The sequence below is a fragment of the Dicentrarchus labrax genome, unplaced genomic scaffold (genome assembly GCF_905237075.1).
Source record: "Dicentrarchus labrax unplaced genomic scaffold, dlabrax2021, whole genome shotgun sequence".
Classification (NCBI taxonomy): Eukaryota; Metazoa; Chordata; class Actinopteri; family Moronidae; genus Dicentrarchus; species Dicentrarchus labrax.
In genome coordinates, this window is record NW_026136709.1 from 12,374,614 (window position 1) to 12,391,360 (window position 16,747).

The following is a 16,747-nucleotide window of genomic DNA, read 5'->3' on the forward strand; positions in this document are numbered from 1 at the left end:
TTCTCCTACCAACTCTTTATTTTCCCTGTGTGTGTGTGTGTGCAGGAACGTTGTCGGTGTGTGTGAATGAGAAGCTCGCAGACCCTCTCCTTCAGTCAGTGGCTCTGCAGTTTCTCTGTACAATTTTCACAGAGGAGACGAAGCGTCAGGGTGTGGAGGTCACAACCTCAAAGTCTAAACACGCTACTGCTTTGTCAGACGTTGTGAATGGTCCCTCAGCTAGCCAGCTGTGTGAACTGTTACTGCAGGTACGTGGAGGTGATGGAGGGAACATAGTAGTCTGTGTAGACCTTAGTACACAGTGGATATTAGATTTTTTTTAATATACAATGATGTGTGTGCTCATGGCAAAGTTTCAAGGATAAAAAAAAATTGATGCCATCATCCGAGAGTGTGTGATTATGCGTTCCTCTTTGACTTGATTCCAGAGTTTTGAGAAGAGGACCTTTCAGGACCTTTTAAAGAAGCTGACAGCCAAAGCTCTGATGACACTGCTATCCTGCAGTCCCACAGCTCAAAATCACGCAGCCAAAGGTAATTCCCCAAACCTCAGGCTAGATTTAGACACCTGTCACCTGTTCCGCACTCTATGAAAATGCAAAATGGGTCACTAGCTTGTTTTCTTGTGGTTGGCTTGGTTCTCCACAGACATGTAAACCAGTTTCTAAACATTTAAATGTCATCATTGACTGAAAAAGGTCAAACTATTGTTAGAAGTTCATTCACTGAAAGCTATTTTAGGTTGCTTATGGTGGATATCTTACTCTTCATTTAATGTCATGTTCTCATTGTGAACTGTTTGTTTTTTTCCCCAGCTGGTCTAATTGACAGCTGTGTGGAGCAAATGAAGCAAACTCACTCCCAGCTCCACCTGGAGTCAGTCCGACCCGGCAAGGCTTCTCACCGCAAAAAAGTGAGCAGAGACTGGCTGGAAATTTCCCGTCTCAGCATTGTTGTTGTTCAGTGCTGCCTGTGTTTTTTTTTCCATTGGATATAATAACAATCTGGATCCAACATGAATGATCTTTTGGATAAATATTATGAATATCTGTTGTAGTCCTCAGCAGTTGATCCCTTTTGCTGTTATGGAGCAGTAAAGATGCAGTAAAGGGTGTTTTCAACTTGCTCATTTAAACATATTGGTCTTTGTTTTGTCTTTCTATTTTATCAGGAAGATGGCTGTTTAAAAGAAGTAAAACTGACTGTGGAGATCCTGCGGAGTGCTCTTTACCGCAACGATGAATGCAAAGTGAGCCTCTGTGTCTGCCTTTTAATTCCCCACTGCTAATTGGTTTTTAATGGAACCTCAGAGTACCAATGCTGAGCCTGTAAATGAGATTCGCCTAAATGCGCATGGTCCTGCTAACATCTCAGCAAGTTTAGCTTCTTAAACCCTGTAATGGCATTACTTATGGGGCATATTAGCTGGTTTTCATTTTCTAAGTGGTCTTTCTGTCACTGGTGGTTACCTTGGACTAAACAGCCAGGGAGGCTCTACTGCAGCGCTTACCCTGCCATTATTCTTCTCCCCGTGTGTTTTTTCTGCACATTTAGGAAAATATTGAAGCATTTTCTGTTGATTACTGCCATCTGTGTTGTATAAATTGCGCTCATGCCTGTATGTGGGCCTTTTCCTATGCATCTGTTGTGTGTGTGTGTGTGTCTGTGTCTGTGTCTGTGTGTCTGTGTCTGTGTCTGTGTCTGTGTCTGTCTGTGTCTGTGTCTGTGTGTCTGTGTCTGTGTGTTATAATCCATTTTTGTTTGTGTGTGTAGGTAGTGGCCACAGATGCCCGCCTAACACTGGCACTCTATGCTCTTTGGCCTTGGCTCCTATTGGACGACCCCACCATGGAGGCGGTGCTGGAGCTTCTGTGTGTCTATACTGCCGACTGCACCACAGGTCGGTCTGTCTGTCTGTCTGTCTGTCTGTCTGTCTGTCTGTCTGTCTGTCTGTCTGTCTGTCTGTCTGTCTGTCTGTCTGTATGTATGTATGTATGTATGTATGTATGTATGTATGTCTGTATGTCTGTCTGTCTGTCTGTCTGTCTGTCTGTCTGTCTGTCTGTCTGTCTGTCTGTCTGTCTGTCTGTCTGTCTGTCTGTCTGTCTGTCTGTCTGTCTGTCTGTCTGTCTGTATGTCTTATGTGTTTGGGCAGGCACTGTGCCTGGCCCGTGCCTACCCATCGCCTCTGTCTGTGGTTAGCAATCTGACTGAGTCACACACACTTAGCACTAAGAACCCCATTGTCCTCTCCAGTGACCACTGAACAACATTGTGTCTCACTGTATAAGACCAGTGCCTGCTTGCCTGCCAGTTACAATGGGCACAGTGTCAGGATCCAGGGGTCAGGCTGCATGGCTGTCTCACTGTATGTATGGCAACGGGTTTCAGACCAGTAGGAGATGATGTGGGGAAGCACAGAGCATCTCTGTGTTGCCTGAGTTATTGGTATTCCATCATGCAAATGTAAGAATTGTGTATGTGGAAATCAGAACAGTAAAAATGCTTTTTGAGTAGAGGAAAGGCAAGATTCATGGAGAGGAAACAGCAGGAAATTTTACTTTGATAAACGGCTCGTGGTACCTTTGATGTGTTTCGTGTGTCTGACTGGTGCAGTTGTGCAATCGAAATCAGTTTCATCAGTGAAGGAAAGGAAGTTTCATGCGCAACACTTAAGAACGTTTCTGAATATGTGCGTACGTGTGTGCGCGTCTTTGTGTGTTTTTCTGTATGATTGGCACCTGTTCCTCAGTGGGTGTGTGTGCTCTGATCTATACTCGCTCGCTTTAGACCCCTCATATGCTCAAGCTGTGAAGCGGCAGAAATCAGTGAAGTCAGGCACAGTATTTCCCTAAAGGTTAACTGAACAGCAGGTTGTGTTCAGGCTGCATGCAGCCAGGCTTAGTATTACACCATCCACCCTCAGGCTACCATTTGGTCTCCTGAGACTGCTACATTTCTACTGAATGTTTCATCTCCAGTCTACCTCCTTCATCCAAGGCTTTGTTTGCACTGCTAGTTCAAGTCAGATTGTTGTTTTCATCCGTGCCACACATATTTCCACAGATATTTTTGTAGCAGCCGCAAAATTTTGGCTCCCACAAACAAACAGAAAGTTAAAAAAAACAAACATATATTTTTCTACGCTGTGATCAATCCTATGTTGTTGCAAAAAATATTAATGAGATTTGTAGCAGTAGTGGGGAACGCCTTTGCCACACATCAGTAAAGTAGATCCATTATAAAGCAGAGCTCCCTTGTCAATTCTGTGATAGACCAGCTTTCTTGACAGGTATTGCGATAACCTCAGGCTAACATCAGCATACGCTTGTTGCTGTATGTTACCATTCCAGGATTAGTATAACCAACAAGCTGTCATGTTCTCCAATAAGAAACATCAATCAGTGTCAGCCTACGTCTTGTCAGTGCTGTCTGTCTTAAGCTTGTTAATTTTTTTATTTTATATGTAATCTAGAACTGCCGCAATTAGTCATGCCTGTTATACTGATGTGAATGAGGTGCCAAAAAGAGATATATTTTCATTCGCATCACTTACTTGTTTGTTATCTATTTGTGTTTACATTTCTAAATGGCCTTGTGGTAGAATAAATTGTAGCCATAGCCTAGGGCTAAATAATTTCCCTCCCTCCCAGAGTCAGAAGATGATGCTTTTCATCATTAGTCAAAGTGCTTTCATGGTGAATGAAGATTAAAAGAAAGATTTAAAAATACACACTTTCAGATGTGTTTCAAAGCTATCTGATTCTACATGTGACACCTCGTTTCTTCAGATTTCTGTATTCAGTGTTTAAAGATGACTGGGTTTCTGTCAGTCTCTCTCAGCAAAACAACCTGCGTATGCATTGCAGGCGTGCAGATGTTTTGGTATAGTGGGCAGACAGCCGTGCAGCCCGACTGGTCAGTCTTTATTTTTGCGGCTACTGGTGCAGCTGGCTGGACAGCTAGCTAGCTCTAATATAAACAGACCGAAGCAACCAGTTCCAACAACAAGAAGAAGAGAGCATTCTGCTGAGTGTTACACTGTGTTAGTATTGGACTTTTCTCTGTGATAAAAGTGGCTACCATAGCTGCTAATGGAACAGAAAACTACAGTCCACCACAGAGCAGTTAAAAGAATGTTATGTTGATGCTTTTGAACCAAACAGAATGAAGCCACTGTTTGGTTGTTGGTAACTGCAGCTGCAGACTTCATGTAATACTGTGTTTTTCATGATTTGCCCAAACATTAGAATTGTATATTATTAAGTTGGAAATGATATTAGCTGCTCTCACAATCCAGCGCTCTGAGTATGACCATAGCCTTCAGTGGAAGAGGATGGAATAGTTGTTGTTTTTGATGTCAGCACAACCATGTCAATCAGCATTACTCTGATTGACTGCCTCAGGGACAGGGAGCAAGCTTGTGGACTTTCCATCATGCATCGATTATTGCTCTGACCATTTAAGACACAGGGTTAAGGTTGGAAAATAATGTTCTTTTAAACTAGACTGCCAGCCTTGGTCTGCTTGACTTTTTAATTACTATGCATAATGTGCTCCTTCGCTATACACATTTCAGCATATAGCACATATGACCTATGTAGACGGGTTAATGAGTTACAAACACCTGCAATGTTGATAAAATCGGTTTTGTTTTTTTCAGCATGCAGTTCTCTCTGTGGCAGCGGCCCTGGTGCTGCACCAGGATCAAAATGCACCCTTAGCAACTCTCTGATGCACTCTGTCATGAAGCTGGCCTCAGGAATCGCCCCAGATAACAGTCCTATCCAGAAGCTCGCCTTCTCTCTATTGGCTAACCTCGCCATGTCCCGCGAGTGCAGAGGCCTGCTGCAAAAGGTACGAGCACTGATAAACAGTACACAATACAACAACACTGTGAAAAAAAGTCAAAGAAAAAGGGAAGACATTAATACACAGACTCAGAGTGAGATATGATATCACTAATTACTAATTAGGTCCGTGTATGTTTTGGTCATTGGATTTTCCTTTCAGAAACGGATATTAAAGAACAGAAAACGAGTGGTTATTTGATTTTCGTTTTAAAATACAAAAATGAAAATTGAAATACAAGGCGTTTTTCTTTTTCATGGTCAGAAAGGGATGAGCGAAATTTAAAAAAATGATTCGATTTTCATTTTCTATTTCATATAACAAAAAATAAAATCACTAGAAAACAGAAACGGAAAAAAGGCCTGTTTTTTCATATTCTGAGACCGGATGTTGTCATTTACAGGACGGTGCTGTGTAGAAGAAACAGTAGGCTAGTAGACTGCGGTCAATCCAGCCGTGAGTCTGATCTCCGTGGTCAAATCAGCCGCACTTAAATTTAGAGTGTACGAGTATTCTCAGCATTATGGTAAATGCTAAAATAAAGGTATTTAGAACAGTAAGCTATAATTCAAACCTACATTTAAAATAAAATATGTTACATTAAAGTGTTGTGCCCCTGATGAATAAAAAAACACTTTATATCAAGTATCTTTACTGCACCAGTGTGGAGAAATGCCAAAATAAAAGTCTCATATTTATGCCTCCAGAGATTGCATATTTGACCATATTTGAGCTACTGTAAAAACATTTTGCTCAATAATTCCTGGCTATGGATGGTATATCTTACGTCTACACATCTAAGACTACAAGTATGCTTAATATCAAGCATTTTTACTGTACCAATCTGGAGAAATTGAAGAATAAAAGTCCCATATTTATACTTCCAGATTCCATATTTTCTTATATTTTTGAGCTACTGTAAAAACATATTGCTCAATATTTGAAGCATTTTCATTATACTTCAATAATGCTGCAGTAATCATGACAAAATTTCACACAAATGTTTAATAACATCTTGATAATATAAACACTAAACACAAAATCCTACACAATTCTAATTTGTTTACTTTTCACACAAAATGCAATGCCAGTCCACATTCTTCTTATTTTGCAGCTCTGCTGTGTCCATTTGTAGGTAAAAGGGAAAAATAATTAGTTTTAACTTCAAAACACCATTGTACCTACTGTCTCTTCCTCACATATTATTTTTTATATTATTCAGTGTGACAGTTGTTGCAGGTGGTTCCACATACAGTTTACATTTTTACAGTCGCTCAAATATAAGAAAATATGGAATCTGGAAGTATAAATATGGGACTTTTATTCTTCAATTTCTCCACATTGGTACAGTAAAAATGCTTGATATTAAGTATACTTGTAGTCTTAGATGTGTAGAAGTCAAATACACCATCCATAGCCAGGAATTATTGAGCAAAGTGTTTTTACAGTAGCTCAAATATATGAAAATATGCCACATGGAGGTACAAATATGGGACTTTTATTGTTGAATTTCTCCAAATTTGTACAGTAAAAATGCTTGATATTAAGTATGTTTGTAGTCTCATATGTGTAAAAGTCAAATATACAATCAGTAGCCAGGAGACACTGAGCAATATGTTTTTACAGTACCTCAAATGTGGTCAAATATGCAATCTCTGGAGGCATAAATATGAGACTTTTATTTTGGCATTTCTCCACAATGTTGCAGTATACTTGATATAAAGTGTTTTTTTATTCATCAGGGGCGCATTAAACACTTTAATGTAACATATTTTATTTATAGCTTACTGTTCTAAACCTTTATTTTGAAAACCGGAAGTAAATATGCTGTTTCTCCGCATTTACCATAATGCTGAGAATACTTGTACACTCTAAATTTAAGTGCGGCTGATTTGACCACGGAGATCAGACTCACGGCTGGATTGACCGCAGTCTACTAGCCTACTGTTTCTTCTACACAGCACCGTCCTGTAAATGACAACATCCGGTCTCAGAATATGAAAAAACAGGCCTTTTTTCCGTTTCTGTTTTCTAGTGATTTTATTTTTTGTTATATGAAATAGAAAATGAAAATCGAATCATTTTTTTAAATTTCGCTCATCCCTTTCTGACCATGAAAAAGAAAAACGCCTTGTATTTCAATTTTAATTTTTGTATTTTAAAACGAAAATCAAATAACCACTCGTTTTCTGTTCTTTAATATCCGTTTCTGAAAGGACAATCCAATGACCAGAACATACACGGACCTAATTACCTAACCTTTAAAAATAAACATAAGAAATGGATTAGGGGAAACCAAACTTGAGATTAGCGCTGTACTGATGACATTAGGCACGAATTTGTTATAACTTGCCCGGGGACTGTGGATGTAAATTGTTCTGGCACATTTACATTGAGGTGTAAACTGCAATGTTGACTAATGTGCATTGTCCCAGGTAAATAAATAAATACTGAGAATTTTATTCAGAATGCGTGAGTATCAGTTTGATCACTTAATGAGAATGTTTTAGAATAAACCTGGCTGTGAAAAACAAATTTACAAGTTGAGTAAATTTAACTTAAGTGAGATATGCAGTGTGACAGAATTTTAAATACTTCACACCACCGGTTATAAATGACATTAGGTTCTCTCGCACTAAGCATGTCCAAAATCTCGCCCTCACACTTACAATATGCTGTTTGGAGAGACTTTCTGAACTGGCAGAGCAGCTCTTAATGATCTTTTCATGTGACTCTAAAACTTTTGTGTTACTTCCTTTCGCTGTCATTCTCAGAATAACTTCGTGCAAGCCTTCCTGTCAGTGCCAGTGCCCAAGGCGGGCAGTGTTAAGGCCACGTCCATGCGTTGCAGCGGCGGGAGCCTACTTGGCCTGTGGCTGAGACTGCTGGTCAATCTCTCGTTTGCGGAGGACGGCCAGCAGAGTATCCTTAGAGTGACCGGAGCCCTGGAACTGCTGGCAGACCTGGCACAGCACCGACGCCATGCACTGCTCACCCTTCACAACCTCTGCTTCTGCCCTGCCAACAAGCCACATGTCATTACAAATGGTATGGAAGGGACGCAGGGGTTACATTTCTTCACACAGGGATAGGAAATGTTTTTTCTTCACACACACAGACACACACACACACACACACACACACACACACACTCACACTCCCCCTCACTCACCTCTCTCTCTCTCTCTCTCTCTCTGTCTCTCTCTCTCTCTCTCTCTCTCTCTCTCACACACGGTGTGTGTGTATATATAACTCATATATATATAGATAGATAGATAGATAGATAGATAGATAGATAGATAGATAGATAGACACACGTGTGTGTGTGTGTAGATGGATAGATGGATAGATGGATGGATAGATAGATAGATAGATAGATAGATAGATAGATAGATAGATAGATAGATAGATAGATAGGATACTGCCCTCATGAACCAGGAGGTGATGAGTTAGCTTTGCATGAAGACAGGAAGCAGGCAGAGAGCCAGGTTAGCTCTTTCTCCCTGCTTCCAGTTTTTATGCTAAGCTAACCACCTCCTATTTCCAGCTCCATGCTTAACGCACAGACGTGAGAATGGTATCAATGTTCGCGTATTTTCGCGAACAGAACATTTTGGTTTGGAGTAAAATATGTGGTTTCTTTCCATTGGCTCTCAAAAATCCTTCCATATAAATCTGTAGCCAGTCTTTTCCAGTATATAGGCTCCGACAAGCCCTGTCCGCCGAGCATGAAATGGCAGAAGTATGTAAGTGAGTAAAGTAAACAAGTGGCTGGTGAAGAAAGTCGAGTATCTAGCAAGCTAAGAGTCCGATATTTTTTTTATCAGGAGCAATAAACCAGAGCCGGGGAGAGTGAATATTGGACTAAAATTAATCAGTTATCCAGCAAAACGAGTGCAATGGGAATGCCCACGTGTCTCTGCGCCCGCTGGAAGAGTGTGAACTGTGAAAATGTTTGCTAACACAATTAAAAACATTCAGTTTAAGTTTAGAATCTACTTTATTTTAGAGCAACTTTAGAACAACACATTTAGAAAAAGTAGGAGGAATGCAGCAGGTGTATGAAGATAAATTACATTATAGACACATAGATGAAGAAAGGAGAGGAAGCAGCAGAGACGACTGAAAGACAGACACATGCAGTGCACGCTGTAGGTGGGAGTTGTAGGACCAGGTGGGTGACAGTATTTGTGTTTCCTGTGGAACAATCACATTTCCTGTGTATCTGTGTGCAAAAAAATATGATCTCAGTCAGTGGTTGTGGGTGATATGACCACATTGCACACCTCCTGATCATCTGCATATCCTTATTTCAGACAAAGCCATGAAGGTATTGCTATGCTGCCTGGACAGTAAAGATATGGAAATCCGGTGTATGGGAGCTTCTGCACTTTGGGCGTTGCTTCATAACAATCAGAGGGTACAAACACACACATGCATCCACGCATTGAAACTTTATTTTAGCGCATTTACTGGCTTGTGTTAGTGTTTATTGGTGGTATACGTCAAAATTAAATCCTAGGATGTCTTCATTCTGTCCAATATGAATCAGCTTGAAAGCTTTATTGTCTTGTCACATATAGAATAGATTATCAACCTTTTTATCTCCTGACTATAAATTGGAAGAAAGGAAAAAAAAAACCTCTTGGTGTCTGGCTCATCAAAAGAACTCATCCTAATCTGTCTTTTCTAATTTCCCCTCAAAGGCCAAGACTACTTTGAAGTGTCCCTCTGTTCGACTGAGAATTGAGGAGGCACATACTATCTCTAAGAAGGGTATGCATTTATTCACTTTGATGACGAACGCGTATCAGCACCTGTTATTGCACTGGACATCTGAACATTAGGTTTTGCATGTCACATTGTTTACCGTTGTGCCTTTTTTTTCTTTTTTTCTTTTATATAAACCACAGATGCAGAGAACACTGGGGAGCCTATGAGTACCTACCTGCTGAAGTGCCTTGAAAACCTTTCCCAGTTGCTAAATAACTGATTGTATTTATATCGTTTTTCTATCATGTTTTATACTTATCTAATATGAATTGATTTTGATATTAAAATGTCAAGTGGCAAATATTAGCTATACTGTCTTGTGTGATCTGTTTCACTCAAACAAACTAACTAATCTTACTCTGAGTCTGAAGGAAGTGCAGCAGTTGTGGCTTTTTTTTTTTCACACCATATCACTTTGGGTTAGCTGGTCAACCGACAGAACTTATTCAGCGACACTGAAAACCTTGTGTTAACGGTAATATAAATGCTAGCATGCTGATGTTTAGCAGGTGTAACATTAACCTTGTCACAAACTTAGCATGCTAACATTTGCTAGTTAGCACGAAACACAAAGCACAGCTGCGGCTGTTGAGGTTTCACAGGTCATGATAGATAAACAGAAGATTTTGACCCGATGATGGTGATAGATGAAAGGTCTGGGAATAAAAGCACTACCAAATTTCATAGCAATCTGTAGTTGTCAGGGTCAACCTCATGGTGGCGCTAGAGAGAACATTGGGGGATTACCAAAGTTAGTAGGATTCATCATCTGGGAGCCATTAATGTCTGCATTAAATCGCTTGCCAATCCATGACATTGTTATTAAAATATTTCAGTTTAGACCAAAGTTGCTTCCACTATGGCTAAAACTAATTTAAATACTATTTTATTGAATTTCAATTCAAGACTTGCATCCTTTAATCATGAATTTATGGTTTGAAATGCCAAATCTTTTATAGCTGAGGGCAAACTCTATGCAATTTAGAAAACTTCAGTATGGATCGTCCCAATCTGCGTTATGCCATAAGCTTTCCTCCCATTCCCAGCCCTGGAGATAAAGTGCCCCTCTGTGTGGAATGAGCTAACAGTGGGCTACCATGAAGTGTATCCCAGTAGCTCAAGTGTGCCTCTGTAGCCAGAGAGCTAGCAGGAAGTGCAACTCGGGTGCCTCTCCACTCGTCTCATCAATGCAGCTTTCATTCTCCCTCAGTGGGGCAAGATGGAAGCTGTACAAAAGGATCACTGGTACTTCGTGGTACTCATCTTTCTTCCTTTTCTTAAAGGTATGGAGTTGATTTATATTTTATGTAAGTTTTTAGAAGAGTTTATTTTTCATGGATGGTAATGTGTCATATGACAACACTTTTATTGACAGTGCTGCTTGCATTCACTGTTGTCTGAGTCTTCTTTACCTAGATAGTTTTGGTGTGTTAATAATCTTTCATTTATAGTCAGTAATTAAAACCAAAAATACTATTATTCCACAGTGTCTTTCTTTAGTTAAATTGGTTGGGAAGATGGTACGCAAGCTTGTTATTGTCAGTTTTGCGAGACATTATTATTCTAAACCTGCCAGAGCTCTCCCAGGGGCATCACTGGACTTGAAATCAGTTGTCATTCAGCTCGGATAAAAGGCTTTGAAAACTTGGAAGCTTGATCACCAACTATTGTCAGTTGTGTATATGTGTACTGGCTCAAATTAGCCTAATTACCATTACCCGAGGGATGGCCTCAAAGCTGTGAAATAGCTGTGGTAATCTTCAAGTAGAGGAGACTTGAGGGAAAACACGTGACTTCCTTTCATTGCATAGGTGTAAACATAATTTCTTATAAGTTTATGATACTGATACATGTAAAATCTTAAAATATAATAAATTATAACCCTTTAAACAATTATTTACTGTTTTATGTAATTTGTATTTACTGAATATATATAAGGATTTCTCAGTTTTCCACCTTTTTATAAAAGTCACGATTTCTAGATTTTGTCAAGATTCTGATGAATAAAAAGTTGTATAAACAGAAAATCGCACTCTTCTCCAGTTGCTGTCCAGCAGAAAGAAGTTGTTACAGTTCGTCTGGAGGAAGGGATGGTTCTCGAATGTTTGTGCCCCTGGTACGGCAACCTCAGCATGGTGTCCTGGACCAAAATACCAGACAAGGATCCGGTAGCAGTTTTCCATCCGGAGTACGGAGTGGCATTTTCTTACCATTACCGTGAGAGGATAGAGTTCCTGAGGACCACGCCTATGGATGGAAGTATTTCCATGAGGAATGTCACACACCGGGATATTGGGCTTTACCACTGCTCTGTTCAGACCTTCCCTCAAGGCCCCTGGACAAGGAACATTCAGGTGGAAGATTTAGGTAAAAGATATGAGGTGGAAATTCTGATCACTGTGCCCTCCGATGAATGACTAAGAACTGGTGTTGGAAATGAAACTTAATACCATTCTTTCATTTCCATCACGCATTTGCTGTAGATTTGTTTCTTTGACGAGCTATTTCCTGCGTTTACAGATGAGCCCCCGGGAGAAGATAACGGCACGGGGCCCCCGACCCCAGAGGTAATCGAGACAGATGCAGAGTTGCTGGCGGAACAGGACACCAACCTCACCATCACCTGTAACCACGAGCACAATGGCACCGTTTACCAGGTCATTTTGGAGAAGATGCCGCATGCCGAGCCCTGGGGCATTATCGGAGTGTGTAAGAAGGTGGAAGGGGGCCTGGTGGGCGAAGATTACAGTGACAGTGGCAGGGTCAGCTGTACAGACAGCCTGGATGTCAGTCTGCACCTGACAGGTGTTGTGCCGGAAGACGGTGGTTTCTACCGCTGTACCTTCAGCACAGATGCAGGGGTGAAGACCACCACGGTGCTGCTCACTGTTCCCCCTCCAGGTACAAAGAAAGACATCATGCGGTAGTTAACATACGCATACTGTAAATATACAGCCTTATGCCTGGACGATACATCTTTTCTCATACTTATGAATGCAGGTGTATCTTAGTGAGTGCAGTGATTGGTGACACATAATGAATACAGAAAAACAAAGCTTGTGACTTTAGCAGCCCCCCCGACACACTTCTGCTAAAACCACAACATCCTGTGTCAGGTCTCTGAATATTGTCAATGCTGTAAAGATGTATCTGTGAGTGAGTCTGAAACCTATACTGTGTGCTAATCAGCACAAACACTTAGCACTGCACTGTTCTGCTAAACTGAAACCCACTGCTTTCAGACTCTTCATTATTTCCTCTAATTTCATACCCAGGTGGATTCAGCCTATCCATGTACATGATGTATATTTACATCGGGGCTGGAGCTGCTGGGCTAATTCTACTCATTGCCATCATCATACTAGCGGTGAGGCACAGGTAAGATCCCACGGTGTGTTTCCAACTAACTGACTGACTGTGAAATATGGGTCTGTTTGTACATTGACACAAACTGCTTGGATCTTTGCAGTTTGAGACAAAGGATTGAGTTACATAATCAAATAGGATATATTTGAGTAAGTATCTTAATATCGACAAAACTAAGAGTCTACGGCCACTCAAGCGGCTCTGCTTTTAACTAAATGCGGTGGCAAGCTAACATGCTCACAATGGTAGCTTATGTGCTGATGTTCACCATCTTAATTTAGCATGCTAGAGTGTTAATATTGGCTACTTAGCAGCAACCACAATGTACAACTGAGGCTGATGGGAATGTCATTAGTTTTGCAATTATTTGGTCATAAACCAAAGTATTTGACAAATTTAAACGCTGACCTGATGGTAGAGCTAGAGGAAAGTTTCAGGCGTTCGACAGAGTTTTAGGATTTATCATCTGGGACACACGAATGTCTGAACAAAAGTTTGTGCCAATCTATCAAGTAGACGTTGAGATATTTCAGTGGATGAGTGAAAACTGACCTCCTGGTGGTGCTGGATGAAAAGTGAGGGCATCACCAAAGTCATTTGGATATCTGTACAAAATATACTGGCAATCCCTTCAATAGTTCTCAAGACATTTTACTATAAAAACAAAAATGTCAGCCTCATGGTGGTGTTAGAGCAGCGGTTCCAAAACCGTATGTGGTCTACTGATGCACCAAAGAGCTTTATGTTTCTTGTTTCATTTGAATAAGTTCAAGACACCTTAAAAGTTAAAAGTAATTCACAAGAAAGATTAGAGAAAAGTATCTTTTTTTTCTTATAACCCCTTTGTGGGGGTTTTGAACCCCACGTTTGGAACCACTGCACTAAATGACTAGTCAGGGAATCACCAGAGTCATTACGATTCATCCTCTGGGGACCTGACCTTACCCAGCAGCTTGACTTACAATATCACAAAATCACAAGACCACATGAGAATCTATCTTGCTTCAAGCTACGCCCTAGTGTCCAAACCATAGTGGTTTGGACCAATCCGCTATGAGGAACTACCAGCAGCTATGGCATGAGCTACAGGCTTGGCCTAACACTAGGTATGTGTGACGACGTGTGTGAGGAGTGACTGTTCGCTTGAAAACAACAATGGCGGCTGCTAAAGAGGTTAGCGTAGATGCTGCTAGCATCAGTTGTATCAGTACTGGAGAGTATTTCTTCATTGAAAGAAGAGCAAAGAACGACACTGACGGCGTTTTGCTCTTCTCCCGACTGGCTTCAGTAACAGTTTGACTCCGTTTTATGATTCGCTGATCTGATTGGTCGAAATTCCCCCATGATAGATGGTGATAGACGGATGGTTCATCCAGTCACCTGCCCAAGTATTTTAAGTGCCTGCCCTTTTTCTAAACCGTATCCATCAACAACTTCCCAGGTGGTTTTGTGTTACAAACTATCCGGCACAGTCAGGTCACTGGGGACCATCAATGTCTGGGAAAAAACGTGACTCTATTCTTGGATTATTAGTGCTTTCAGAAGGAAATATCAGAAAAGTGAAAGGCTGCAACTGAAATACCTTTCTACTTAAAAAAAAAAAAAAAAAAGTTGTTTTGTTTACTCTTTTCCAATAATCATCACAGGAAGAAGAACAAGAGAGAGGAGTACAGAGTCAAACTGCACCCATCTCAGAGACAGGTGAGCCTCCCATTATTCATCATCTCCACTCTTGTCTTTGCACTCGACACTTTCACAGCGCTCCCTTACCTTCTCTTCAGACATGCACTTCATTATAAAACTGTTACACTTTACCATTAATCTTGTTCGACACAGCACATCCTCTCATCATGTACCTTGATACATTGCACTGCTGCCTTCAAATGACGTCGTGTTTACCGTGTTCACAAGAAGAGCCCATGTGTACGCTCCACTCCTGTGGTGTTCACAACCCCAATGTGGAAATGCAAGCTCAGGGTTCAACTTGTGTACGTGACCTTCTGTGTCGTGACCACAAACTCACGAGTTCAATTTGAAGGCAGCACGTGTATGCTTGCTGACTTAGCTAATGCTGTGTTACAGTAACTGACGGCCTCATGGCTTTTGGATAATGCATAAGAGCAGCTTGTCAAAGTGTAGCCAAATTGAATTGAAATTGTAAGCATCATTTTACAGTTTTACTTAATCTAACTTTATTGAACAAAATGTGCTACCCCCTTTTTGATGTAATAACAGCTTTGTAATGTAATAATGTCATTTTATGTCATCATAAAAAGCATATTTCAGATTGAGCCCATCTAGAGGGACATTTTATTACTTTTTGCCAAGCTACTGCTCTATCAGTCATTAAATTATCATCTGTCACATGTCCTTGTCTAACACCTCATACACTAATCAAATCTACCGCATATTCACAGCCAAACTTCTATGAGAACATCTCTGTGTGTCCCAAGAAGAAGTCCAGGCAGATAAGAAATTGCCCGGTCTATGCCAACCTACAGTCTGTACAGACACACAAAAGCAAATGTCGGCCTCGTGATAAATGAGCGGGCATAAATATGATGTACTGCATAATGTGGATGTGTAGTTTTTATCTGTCGCAGCTGTCAGCGTGCCTTCAGCCTTTTTTCGGATTCATTTCTACATGAGCTGAAATAAACTTATATTGACAAATGCTGATCGTAATTATTTTATTTGAGCTTTTTAATAAGATGCGGGGATCACGCTGACACTCATTAATATTCATACTGGGGGTTTGAAACGAGTTGACAAGCTGGTGCTCATTTAAGTCTCAGGAAGCTGTTTGAGTCGAGCCTTGCTCTCGCTAATTAAATGTAGTATGTACTTCATAATTACTGTTGAGGAAATATTTGTATTGGGCAAAACAATATTTGACAGTAACCGTCATGCACGGAGAGCAGACAAAGGCCTGTATAATCATTCTTTTCACTCACCCCCCGAGTAAAACGATTGACAAAAGCCTGTGTAATTGCTCTCCTTTTACTTTCATCCCTCCTGGTTTCCATTCAAAGCTTGACAATGGCGTCTAATCATCTAACGGAAAAAGAAAAGCAGTCACTCAGCACTGTACCATCACTTGAGACCGTTCCTTTCCCCCAAAGAGCTCTCCGTCTAGGATGGCTGCATTCTAGTTACAGTGCGCTCTTATTATGAAAGCTAAACTCTAATTAGCTAATCCTGTGCTTTCGTTTATAACTCCTTATACTTTGTCTATCTGCTGTTGATTGACTAAGTTTCCCCAAATATATATATTTTTTTATGATTTCTAACCTTACCTGTATGCTTTTATGAATCAATATTCTAGGTTTTATGTTAGTGCTGTTAAGCTGTTTATTGTTTATGTGTAATCTCATTCATTTATCTCCATAGAAATGGAGGCAGTGGCAGAGGCAGTAATGGATATGCAGGCTATCCTGCTAGGAAACAAGACAAATGTGGACAAGCTTAAAAAAATAAATAAATGTGGAACAGAAAGGGACAATATACAGTTTGGAAGTCTTTGCCTTCATTCTCTCATCTTGGCTGTTCCTGGTTAAATAGTAGAAACTGTACATTTGACTGTGATACTGTGTGAGTGATCCACAGTACTGAAACTGATGTGTGTGACTGTCAATGGCTGTACGTGGTACAAATAAAAACAATGTCATAACCACAACCTTGTAGATTTCCTGTGATGTGGGAGTGCAATAAGAGCATACAGGAACTGAAAGAACCACTGACTGTTAATTATTTCTAG

The 16,747-nt window shown here is 40.5% G+C and overlaps 2 protein-coding genes across 5 annotated transcripts in view; both read left to right on the forward strand.

Annotated features, from left to right (window-relative positions):
- Positions 1 to 9,930, forward strand: part of rttn (rotatin) — a 33,561-nt gene extending 23,631 nt beyond the window's left edge. The window contains exons 40-49 of the mRNA XM_051410299.1: positions 46 to 248; positions 429 to 534; positions 816 to 913; positions 1,172 to 1,249; positions 1,774 to 1,900; positions 4,664 to 4,857; positions 7,626 to 7,899; positions 9,168 to 9,271; positions 9,558 to 9,627; positions 9,765 to 9,930. Coding sequence (XP_051266259.1) covers positions 46 to 248; positions 429 to 534; positions 816 to 913; positions 1,172 to 1,249; positions 1,774 to 1,900; positions 4,664 to 4,857; positions 7,626 to 7,899; positions 9,168 to 9,271; positions 9,558 to 9,627; positions 9,765 to 9,844 — 1,334 coding nt within the window. The 3' untranslated portion in view covers positions 9,845 to 9,930. The remainder of the gene's footprint in view (positions 1 to 45; positions 249 to 428; positions 535 to 815; positions 914 to 1,171; positions 1,250 to 1,773; positions 1,901 to 4,663; positions 4,858 to 7,625; positions 7,900 to 9,167; positions 9,272 to 9,557; positions 9,628 to 9,764) is intronic.
- Positions 9,931 to 10,754: 824 nt separating this feature from the next.
- cd226 (CD226 molecule) lies at positions 10,755 to 16,666 on the forward strand. 4 transcript variants are annotated; one of them, XM_051410352.1, is made up of 6 exons: positions 10,755 to 10,907; positions 11,668 to 11,991; positions 12,145 to 12,525; positions 12,900 to 13,002; positions 13,094 to 13,139; positions 14,637 to 14,691. In XM_051410352.1, the coding sequence occupies exons 1-5, from the start codon at positions 10,844 to 10,846 to the stop codon at positions 13,137 to 13,139; spliced, it is 918 nt and encodes a 305-aa protein (XP_051266312.1). In that variant the 5' UTR covers positions 10,755 to 10,843; the 3' UTR covers positions 14,637 to 14,691. The 4 variants fall into 4 exon arrangements, with proteins under 4 accessions (XP_051266312.1, XP_051266313.1, XP_051266310.1 ...); XM_051410350.1 differs by lacking the exon at positions 13,094 to 13,139 and adding an exon at positions 15,408 to 16,666 and having other exon boundaries at positions 10,756 to 10,907; XM_051410351.1 differs by lacking the exon at positions 13,094 to 13,139 and adding an exon at positions 16,381 to 16,666 and having other exon boundaries at positions 10,757 to 10,907.
- The last annotated feature ends 81 nt before the right edge of the window (positions 16,667 to 16,747 follow it).

Coding starts and splice junctions, on each gene's coding strand:
- cd226 (XM_051410350.1), top strand. CDS start 10,844: ATGGAAGCTGTACAAAAGGATCACTGGTACTTCGTGGTACTCATCTTT. Junction 12,526..12,899: donor GCTCACTGTTCCCCCTCCAG/GTACAAAGAAAG, acceptor TTTCATACCCAG/GTGGATTCAGCCTATCCATG. Junction 14,692..15,407: donor TGCACCCATCTCAGAGACAG/GTGAGCCTCCCA, acceptor GCATATTCACAG/CCAAACTTCTATGAGAACAT.